This window comes from Phaseolus vulgaris, chromosome 9 (genome assembly GCF_000499845.2).
Source record: "Phaseolus vulgaris cultivar G19833 chromosome 9, P. vulgaris v2.0, whole genome shotgun sequence".
NCBI classification, from domain to species: domain Eukaryota; kingdom Viridiplantae; phylum Streptophyta; class Magnoliopsida; order Fabales; family Fabaceae; genus Phaseolus; species Phaseolus vulgaris.
Window position 1 is genome coordinate 5,524,306 of NC_023751.2, and position 11,536 is coordinate 5,535,841.

The 11,536-nt window shown below is 32.5% G+C and overlaps 3 protein-coding genes across 3 annotated transcripts; all 3 read left to right on the forward strand.

Moving 5' to 3' along the window:
* Positions 1-3,287: 3,287 nt before the first annotated feature.
* On the forward strand, positions 3,288-5,136 carry LOC137823195 (small ribosomal subunit protein eS25). The gene is made up of 4 exons (XM_068628360.1): positions 3,288-3,424; positions 3,508-3,582; positions 3,704-3,838; positions 4,922-5,136. Exons 1-4 carry the CDS (start codon positions 3,422-3,424, stop codon positions 5,033-5,035), a joined length of 327 nt encoding a protein of 108 aa, XP_068484461.1. The 5' UTR covers positions 3,288-3,421; the 3' UTR covers positions 5,036-5,136.
* Positions 5,137-7,626: 2,490 nt separating this feature from the next.
* LOC137821219 (uncharacterized) lies at positions 7,627-8,768 on the forward strand. The gene has a single exon (XM_068625703.1). The coding sequence runs from the start codon at positions 7,765-7,767 to the stop codon at positions 8,644-8,646; it is 882 nt and encodes a 293-aa protein (XP_068481804.1). The 5' UTR covers positions 7,627-7,764; the 3' UTR covers positions 8,647-8,768.
* Positions 8,769-9,611: 843 nt separating this feature from the next.
* Positions 9,612-10,264, forward strand: LOC137822149 (uncharacterized; the record flags this gene model as incomplete). Its single annotated transcript, XM_068627053.1, has 2 exons — positions 9,612-10,022; positions 10,054-10,264. Coding segments are annotated over 2 exons (621 nt in total), but the record flags the coding sequence as incomplete, so codon positions are not given.
* Between the last annotated feature and the right edge of the window lie 1,272 nt (positions 10,265-11,536).

Here is an 11,536-nt window from a genome sequence, read left to right on the forward strand (position 1 = left end):
CAGCAAGACAATATGGAAGTGATGAACAACAAGGAATTAAGAAGAACACAAAATTAAAATCAAGATAAAACACTTATCTCTTGAAGACCATAGCTCATGATACCAAATGATGGAGAAGTGCCTTCATGATTTGTAGAATTTGTTGATGATCGACAAAAGCTCAATGAATTGTAAGCGAACAAGGTCCTCCTAAGAGGTGTGGTGACCTTTGAGGTGCATGCTAGGTAGGGAATGAGAGTGGTGAGGCCATCTCTCTTTGGTAAGGTGAGAATTGAAGATCAATAGCCTAACCTAAGAGGTTTTGGGCAAGAAGTGAAATTGGCTCAAATTTGGCAGCAATTCACTATGTATATTAATCTTGAAATTACATGAGCCAAACCCTCTTATTTATAGTGTTTAGAGGGCTGAAAATTCAAATGAAAGTGGAGGGAAATTCAAATGAGAAGCATTTGAATTTGGAGCCAATTCCTAGTCACAAGGGAAGTGTGACTTGGTTTCTTTTTTTTGGTACCTCCTAAATCTACACCTACACCTTCTTTTTATGTCACATGGAAGGTGTGACTTATCTTTATACATTTGCACCTCTTATATCTATATCTACATCTCCCTTTATGTTCTACTAAAAATACTCAAAAGTAATTACAAAAAAAGACATCCAATGATTCTTAGTTGACCTAGATCTTCTATTTGTTGGACTTGAGCTGAAGTTTGAACTTGTATTTGGGCTTGGACTGTTTCTATCATGAGCTTGAGCCTCTGCCATCATGTAGTGTGTGGGTTGTTTTTATGAATAAAAAAATATTCTGAGATATATAAAAAAAGTCTTTTAAAATGTTATCATTTTATTTGAATTTAAAACTGACCCATTTCATATTTTGAGTGTTTTATTTTTTTTATCTTTCTTAAAATTTATGAGCTTGCATCTGTTGTTAAATAGATTGGAAATGTCTAAATATTCTGCATAGTGTGGTTTGATTATATTTGGTTTTCTTCAAATAAAATAGTTTATATCATTTGTTATATTTTGAAAAACTAATTTATACATAATACTTCACTCATTGAAAAATATTAATTGTATTAAATAAAAATAATAATTTTTAATAAATATTAATTATTTTAAAGTCACATCACTTTGTTATAATAACTAAAATAATGAAGGAGTGGCATGTAATATATATATATATATATATATTATTTATAATGTATTATATTTTTAAGATGTTAATTTTAGTATTTATAATTTATTTTTTATTTTTTACTATAATAAGATTAAAATAAAAAAAATTATGTATATCATAACAATAAATATACACTAAATTTCATTTGAAATCTTTTGTTTCCTCTTTAAATCCTACCCTACACCACACACATAGTAGCAATCATATTATCATGACCTGATACACTTTTTCAAAGGTTTTGTTTATTTCAGAACTAAAATGGCAGATTCTCAACCTTCTTTTTCACTACTAACAAACAATTTTAGTTCCAACCCCACAAAAAACCAAAATCACCAATATCAAAATTACCAGGATCATCAATCACTGCACATCTCCAAACTCTCTTGAAACATCTCACTGTAAAAAAATATATAATGAGCATTAGTAATCCTACATCTAAATATCAAAACTAAAAGCACTTTACTTAAGCAAAACAAACTGTGAAAACACTAGTAAACAATTAAAAATTAATTTATATTATTTAAAAAATGTTAGAAATACATTAATATACAATTTGTTAACTGAAATTATGTTTAAAAGTGATTTTAAATAAAATATAATTATTTAATTTAAAATTAGTTTGTTAAAAAAAATATTGTTTTATAATTATTATATTTCATAAAATATATATCTGAAATTTGATCAAATTATGAAAAAATTCTATCTCATGTGTATATTTGATGGATGAATTTACTTTTAATAAAATAAATATTGCACGTGCATATTTAAAAATACTAGTCTTTATAAACAATTTAATAACATCATTAAATATAATTAAGAATAGTTAATGAATAATTACTTACATTAAAAATAATATTTAAAAATTAAGAAATATTTAATTTCAACCACACTAAGTTATTCTAACCTACTCCAATATCAATCTTTAAGCCCTCGCCGCACCACCAACCTCACCTCTAAAATTTTTAAATCCAGAATTTTTGTCTCTCATTTTCTTTGGCGTCGTTTCATGGTAGAGTTTTGATTTACCATTGACATGTATCTTATGCATTTCAACAGCCTCACCTATTGACGCATGGAGACGGATCCTTTTCGGAATTACTCCTTGCGGTTGAAAGAGTTGGATGTAGATCCAGTTACTTCTCCTTCATTTACATCGACTTCTCGATCTTCTTCCTCTTTTAACTTCATTTAACTTCACTCGCTCTATTGAAATCAAAAGTAAAACAACAGAAGAAGAAAAGTTTGAGAGGCCAACAACATAAAAAAAACCAACATATCTAAAATAAAAAATTGTAGATACAAACTATTTCGAAAATCAAATTAAAAAAAATGCTCCTTTACGAGAATAATGATCAAATATTATTTTAATAAAATAATAAAAAATATATTAAATGAGTAAAATGAAAAAGAAATTGTATAAGGTTACCAAATGGTTTCAGGAGGAGGAGAGATTCTATAAATAGGATATGATGCATGATTTCTTTTAATATCATAAAAAATATTTTGGCATCTAATCTAAAAAGATTGCAAATTATATTATTGTTTTTAAATTTCACTGTCACTTTCTATAGTTTTATTTATTTTTATTATCACTTTCCTTATAAGTTTATTATTGTTTTTTCCTTCATCAAAATACCATTAATTGTTTTAATTTATAAATAAAAAATGTCATGAACCGTTTTCTATTTTCTATTAAGTGGAAGAATTGAAGAGTTTAATTTTAAAATTAAAACTTCACCATTACAATTTTTTATCTGTACATTAATTATTTGAAGGTAATTTTGAAGATTTTATATTTACAAATAGATTTAATGATATTAATAAAATCGACTAACTATGAATTAATAATAAAATGTCCTATATTTAAGAATGAAAGGAGTAAAGTAGGTCTTTAGAAGAACAAAAAAATGTGCGAAACAGAATATGCTGGTAACATTAGGAGAGTAAAGTTTAATTAAGAAAAAAAAAGATGGTTATTTAAAAATATATAAGAAAAGAGAGGGGTACTTATTAAATTGAGGAGTGTAAACAATGAATTGTTTTAATACAAAACTCGCTGGGCTGGGTATGAGAGGCCATTATCAACAAGTGGCCCAAATGAAACGACGTAGTATAATTCAGTATTTTGGTCTTTTATCCCTCACACCTCACCCACTACTAAAAACCCTAGATTTCTGACTTAGGTTTCCTTACTTCGCTGCCATCCCTAATCTCAGAGCTCCTGCCGTCTGTGATTGGAATTCATGGCAAGTTTCTCTGCTAATTTCATCAATTTTGTTTTTGTTGGTAAAATCTAATGTCCATGTTTCTGATTTGATGATATTTTCAGGCTCCCAAGAAGGACAAGGCTCCCCCACCATCATCAAAGCCCGCCAAGTCTGGCGGTGGCAAGCAGAAGAAGAAGGTTCTTGTTTCTTGTTCAAGTTCTAATTTTGTTCCAATTCTTTTTGTTTGTCAAATGGGTAATTCTAGACAAGTGTGATGGATGGGTTTGTGATATTAATGTAAGATTTTTGTTGCAACAGAAGTGGAGCAAGGGAAAGCAAAAGGAAAAGGTGAATAACATGGTGCTGTTTGATCAGGGGACCTATGACAAGCTCCTCTCTGAGGCACCCAAATACAAGCTTATTACTCCTTCCATTCTCTCTGATCGTCTGAGGGTACTTGTTTTGATTTCCTATTTTATAATTCTTATGCTAAAGGTTTACTCGTATTGATAATGGCTTTTGTGTTCGTGGCATTTTCATTATTTTGATGCATTATACATATTTGTATGTTTGTTGGGAAAGATGAGAGTTTGTTTAATCTTGAGACTCAGATTCAAGTTGCAACCGTTCCTCAATTGGTAGTCTTCTACAAGATCTGCATCCCTAGACCGACGTGGATTTGTCTAAAACAGTATTTAGTATCGCTATGTTTTTAATTTGGATGTTCTTCACTCATTGGAAGAGATTCAACTTCAATTGTTGCAAATTTGATACGTTCCATATCTTGTCTGTCAATTGAATAGTATTACAAGCTTTTTAAACCTAGAATTTATTGTTAGTTTAGTTATTTCCTGTTTACGGGTCTCTATCTGCTCTCTTACTTTCTTTTGAGGAATAATCCTGGATAATTTTTTTATGTTAACTATTTGACAGCCTTCTTGCAACATGGGCATGCCTACGTTTTCTTGTAATGGCCTGTTTGATATTTTTCTAGATTTGCTAACTATAGTTTTCCTCTGCTAATGGTAATTTCCAAACAGTAAATTGTGTAGTATGATGTCAGGATTCAATACCAATTTAAAAACCTATGCATTGGTAAATTTTAGGTATACTCGTTATTTAGTTAGGAGGTCTTCTCTCCATGACAAATATGTCTGAGCCTACCTCATTTTGAAATTTGCAATACAAAAAACCGGGTAGTAGCTGAAAATTAATTCTCTTTTTTAGTTCGTCTTCTGCACCATAATTTTGTATTGGGCATACATCATCAAACACAGTGTTTTGCACTCTTTGGTCTAGGCTATTCTTTCAGTTTCTTGACAATTGCAGTTGCAATGTCTTATTTTTACTGAAATGTTCTGGGCATACATCATCAAACACAACTTTTTTCACTCTCTTTGGTCTATGATCTTCTTTCAGTTTCTTGACAATTTCAGTTGACCGTAGACTGATGAACTATATTAACCAATGACTTGTACTCAGCAATATATATATATCTTATCGATGACTGTAATCAATTTTGCATGCACTTTGCAGGTTAATGGATCACTTGCAAGGAAGGCTATACGGGAATTGATGGCTAGAGGTTCCATCAGGATGGTGTCTGCCCATGCAAGTCAGCAGATTTACACCAGAGCTACAAACACCTAGATGTAGTATTCCGCTTAATTGATTTTGTTTTTCAGTTTGAGACATCATGCTAGATTGACTCATTTCCGACAGTTTATAATTTTATCGTTTATTTCCTTTTACATCCTTGGTAATTATATATTTGACAACGCTTTCATATTTTATCGTTTGGGCATTGTTAGCATCTTATTCTGTCGTATTTCTTCGTTGAATTACTAATGTAGGTTTCTACTTAAAAGCTAGCCTTAAAGGCCGGTTTATGTTTTCAAATCTAAAGAAAGATTCCGAGTGTAGAAATCACTTCGGATAATTTTCTTAATAACTTAACGTGGTGAGTAATGTTATTTGTGTAATTGCCAACAAAAAATTGGTAATATAAGATTACTCCAGTGGTGGGTCTTCACTTTCTATAAATTTTAGAAAACTTGTAAATTATATATGATATTGAAATTTCTTATCTTGAAACCTTAATAGCCATTCGTGTCAGTTGAATTACTCCAAAGGGCTAGAATTTCTCTTATTATAAAATAAAATAGCTTAAAGGGCATGTTTTACTACAATGGTTTGTAGTCTCCGGGGGATATCTGTAGTGTTAAACATTGCTCTACATGTCCTGATATAAAACTTTTAGCAGTAGGAGAGGTACTGAAATATCAATCGAAATTGAAGGTAGTAAGTAACTGTGTCACCGATGAAGAATGTGAAGAAGGTTACAACTTATGATATTTTTCAAAAGATTTATATGGTTCAGATTTTGTAATATATACCTAAAAAGATGGAAAGAATTGAAAAAACTTATAAATTTATAAGTTTTGAAAGACCTCTGTAAATATTTAAGAAACATTCAAAATTAATAGAGTTGATGATGATGATAATAATAATAATAATAATAATAATGATAAGGTTTAGAAAGTAAAATCAATATAATTTTTTTAGTAACTGATTAGTTTTAACTTTACGTCTTCTTCGCAGTGGTCTTCCATGCTTTATCATTTTTTTACGATCCTGAGTTCAAAAAATACGTGTAAAGTTATGTTTTTTTTTCAGAGGAAATTGAACACACAGATTTTTAAGTTATAAAAAATCTTAATTAAATATTATAAAACTTTCTTATAATCTTAATTAAATATCACAAAACATATTGATATAATTTATTTAACAGTATAATTGAACTATATAGGTAGCTGATCACCATCTCACCGTTTATATTTCAATTTCAAATTCGTTAACCGTTTATATTTCGATTTCAAATTCGATTTCAAATTAGTTAAGATAACATCTTTATACAACATAGTATAATAGGACTTCTTATGCAAATAAATTCTTTGAAATCTTAACCTAGCAGACTCCGTTAAGTTCAAATTTCAGTTATAATCCTTGTTTTTTTTCTCCCCTTTCCCTCACAAGTAGTATCAGCCATGTCTCACTTTGGTGTTATTTCAAGTTCAGCTTCAAAATAAATAAAAGAATAATAGAAGAGTTGGGATGGAAGAAGTATGAATATTTGACCCGTTAATGTCTACTCAAAATTAATCTGATACATCAGCTAATAGTGAAAGTTATATGTTGTTATCTGAATTGAAGTGTTATGCTCCAAGTCTATTCTTGGTGTTTCTAGGCTTCATGTTTTATTGATCAATCATTGGAACAACATCTCGTGGCTGATCTCATGATTGTCTCTGCCCTTCGGTTGGTGGCTTTGTGATTGATCAACTGCTCTCCATTATCATTGGTGGGCTCAAATATCAGAACTTCAATTCAATGAACGATGCGATGGTTGTCTTCCTATTATTATGAGACAAATCAAATCAACATTCAGTTTCCTTATCATATCTTTCTATATTATGCTGACAGCAAAGCAAGGTCTATAATGCACAAACACCGTCACAACTACACTCTATGCTAAAATTATATTTCAGCAATAACACTGTCTAAATCAGAATACTGGATGGAGCCTATCTTGTTCATAAAATCCATCACTTTCATTTTCACATAAATGTTGTTTTAGCTAATTGACAATGCAGCTTAATGAAAGAGGGGAGGGGCGAGTCAATGGTCATACTCATCTAAGTAAACAGAAGACAAGGAAGTTGCATTTATTTCATGGCATATCTGCTGTTATAGAGGCTTCCTTTTACACGAAAGGAAAGACGTAACAATGAAGCCAAAAAGCAATGAAACTTCCAAGTCAATCACCGGCACACCCGAGTACAAAGTGACAAAATTTAAGTGATAGAATGACAAATGATTGTATATTTAATAATACTAATTCAAGATGATTACCAAGAGGTATGGAGCTTTCCTTTTACCAATTCAAATAGTCTACATGTACACGTGCATGCCTCAACATGGAGAAAATAATTCGTCACAGAAGACAAAAAATGTAATTGTATCAGTGGCAACTGCCAAGATAATGTCAATGTCCTCGTGCAACTTTTGATAAAGAAACATTGTACCAAAAGAAACAATGGATCACAATCCAAGTGAGATTATAGAACCTTGAGGAAAGCTAATAAAACAAAGGGGTATGAGTTGTAAAGATTAGGCAGGGGGAACATCACATTAACATATCTCTGATAATATTTATACCAGTGTAGATCTGTTAGCAATTATTTGTATTGGTTTAAGATGAGAATCCTAGTGTCTCCATAGCCATATATATTGATCAATAGCCAAGGAAGGATAGCAAGTTGGCCATTCAATTGCACATATTCAATACCAGGTCCCTCCTCTTGTCTAGTTGAAGAAAAATGACAGCCTCTTCATTGAACCACAAATTCCACAACCATGCTCGTTCTAATAGTTTGCCCTCGAAGCCACACCCTCTCATCCTTCAGTGCAATGAGCACTTAGCAAGATTAGGTGCCTATGAAACCATCTCTTCTTCATTGCTTGGCCAAAATCTAACTAGCCTTCTAGATTTGCAAGAGTGCATTGAAAAGTTAGTTCAGTTACCCTTGACTCAAGAAGCACTTGTCCAGGAACGCCAAGAGAAATGGGTGGATGATCTCTTGGATGGATCTCTAAGGCTCCTTGATGCATGTACGGAAACCAAAGATGCCCTTCTGCACACCAAGGAGTGCACCCGTGAGCTACAGTCAACTATAAGAAGAAGAAGAGGAGGTGAAGTGGAACTCACAGTAGAGGTTAAGAAATTCTTGACCTCAAGGAAGGTGGTGCGAAAGGCCATATTCAAAGCCTTGGAAAATTTGAAGGGCAATGCAACTAAAAGCAACCTTGCCATCACTAACAAAGACTACCAAACCATGGCATTGGTAACCTTGTTAAAGGAAGCTGAAGTGATCACTTTTTCCATATTTGAGTCGTTGCTGAATTTCTTTTCTGGATCAGCACAGGCAAAACGAAGCAGCTGGGCTTTAGTTTCAAAGCTAATGCACAGCAAAAGGGTAGGGTACGCACAAGTAGCAGAGGAGAATGAGTTTGCAAAAGTGGATGCTGCATTGCAGTTATTTGCATTAAACATGTCAACCAAGTCAAACGATATCAATGATTTGCAAAAGAAGCTTGAGAACTTGGGAACCTGTATACAAGATCTTGAAGAAGGACTTGAATCGCTGTTTAGGCGTTTAATTAAAATCAGAGTTGCCCTTCTCAACATTCTTAATCACTAGTTGAGGTATCTGAAGGCATCAAATTTTTGTATGGTGTAGATACTATCGTTCTGGGTACACTTGTAGATAATGTACTTCCTATGTTGATGATATGCTAAATATATCACAATATATTGTTCATATATTGCAGATATGCATTCTTGACATATTTTCATGGAATAAATGCTCAAAAGATCCAATCGCATTAGTTTTTCTCCCATTTCCAAAACTCAATTCAACCAAATAGAATCACAAATATGTTAAATTTATATTAATTTTCCTATTTTTTCCTAAAATAAACCCCAATTTTATTATGAGTATATATTAGTACTTTTTAAAATCATATAAGTTTATTTTGATTAGTGTTTTGTAACTTACACCAAGCAGATTCATGATGAGATTTAATAGTTTTAACATTCTTTTTTAACATTTATTATACATTTGAGTGTTTTTATTTAACAAGTGTTTTGCATCCTTACCTCTCCCTTGCGAATTTCCCAGTTGCAGTGTACTGTAAAACTACCTACTAACCTTGAAGGGTAGAAAACTAGCTTGTAAGTATTGTAATTATTATTCTTCCACGAATTAGAAAATAGGGGAAACTGGTTTGCTGATAAAAAAAAAGGGGGAAACTGGTTTCACCTGTATATGATTCAATAGGTTACATGCTGGTAAAAGAAAAAGAAAAAAAAAAGAGCTCAAACTGTCATTTTCAATTAAAGAACAATAAATGAAGAAGCATAGGCTTAGTCTGACCGAGAAAAACTCATCATGTGACCAAAGCTTCATTAGATTGTACAATATTCTCAAATTCTAACACTCTTCTTTAAAATGTTGCTCTAATACTCAAGTCTTGATCATAGTAATTTGAACTTGCTTTTTCGGAATGCCTTCGTCATTATATATGTTAATTGATCTTCAGAGCTGCAATGCTCCAATATGATTTCTCTGCTTCGCTGATTACATGATATTTAACCTTGATATACTTTGCTCTTCCATGTTCAACAAGTTTCTTTGCAATTGCAATAGCCGATTTATTATCAACTCCTAAAATAGTTGCTTCCATATTTGTATTACTGTTAAAGATTGTTTGCTGCAATCGAAGGATTGTGTCAGTTATTCACAGGAGGAGCGATGCTGAAACTGGATTCACAATTGAGGTTCAAAAATACTTGGCGTGTAGGAAGAACATGAAAAAGGCAATTGAAAAGGCCTCAAGAAACTTGAAGGCAATACAGAATAAGTTCATCACGGTTTCTTCTTCAAACAAGGACAAGGAGACTTCTTCCATCTTTAGCTTCTTAAAAGTGGCAGAAGTGGTCACTATGAGATCGTTAGAATCTATGTTGTGTTTCATTACTGGACCCAAAAGTCAGTTAAAGAAGAACAGGTGGTTGGTGATCTCCAAAGCTTGTGCGGCCTAAGAGAATATCTTCTGATTCTGAAGTGTCTGATATTAATGAATTTTCAATGTTTGATTCAGTGTTGAAGCTTCACATTAGCTTAAAGCCTTCAGTAACTGACAATTTTCATAGCCATGCGCAAAATCTAGAGTTGTGCATCGAAGATATGGAAGTTGGAGTTGAACGCCTCTCTAGACAACTGATTATAAAGAGAGTTACATTACTCAACATTTAAAGCCACTAATCAACAAAATATGTTTCTAACCATTCACACACTTTATACTCCTTTTTGATCATTTGTATGCTATACTTCTAACCCTTCAAATTCTCAAATCTCTATTTTCTTTTTCTCTTTGGTAAAGAAAATGCTTATATATGTTCCCTCTGTTCTGAGTCCGGAAGAACCCGTAAAAATGCTGAAAATGAAAAAAATCCTGTACTCTCAGACCCCAAAAGAAAAAGAAACTACAAATAATGGCAGAGTAATTTTTAATATCTACATTATTTATTTTGTAACACATGCAAGTGTATGACTAAAGAAGGAGGAGTTGGAAAATGACAATCACTTAGCATCAAACTTTAGCTCACATGGGATTCAGCCATTCCAGTCAATTTGAATCAAATAGTCGACATCATATTTAATTGTTCTGACATTAACGAATAATTTGTTCGTATTTTAGTGCTGCAAGTGCAGAAAACAAAGTGCTTAATGTCTTCCGAGTTAAGAGTCTTGAGTTGGAGTGTTCCTGTGCATAAGACATAGTTTTCTCTTTGATAGCCAGAAGTGGCAGAACAGGCAGCTACCCCGCAGTTCTATTAGCCAGGCTGCTAATTGCATGTTGGGGGCTTGATGCTGTCAACAGATGCACACCCAGAGGATTACTGCATAGGCCTAAACCGCAAGCAAGGGAGATTTACTGGAAGCATGGGAATATAACCCATGTCAAATGAGGAGGATAAAAGTTAACTCTAAATCTTTAACCACTCGTATCAGCTCACATTGGGAGAAAATCCTCATGTTTTGAGATCTTAATCAAAATCATTTAGTTTTTAATTAGTGTCTGTCATATATAAACATGAAAAATCTTATGTCTCTGAATTGGTGAATTCCATAAATATCAGTTGATCCCCCGCTGGCTCCTGGTCATTAAGTGACAAGGTATAACAAAATTTAACTGTTAAGGTTAACATGATGAACAATACACTAGTGTCCTACCAGATATAAAAATTGAAAATATCTTGTAATGAGAGTCTGAGAATCATGGGGAGCCTGAGGAGATGTATCACGTATGTACTTGTCCCAGATGACACCTAGAAAGAAAGGCCAGCAATATAAGGCAAGCATGAGAAATGTGAGGTACACATTCATTCCAATTTTACTCTTTATATTCTCCTTGAAGCTGACTACAGTTGAAATTCACGCAGGAAAGCCTTACCAAGGAGTTGTACTTTGTTTACAGGCAATTCAAACGTAGAGTTGGTTCATGCTTTGCACGCACACCAACATA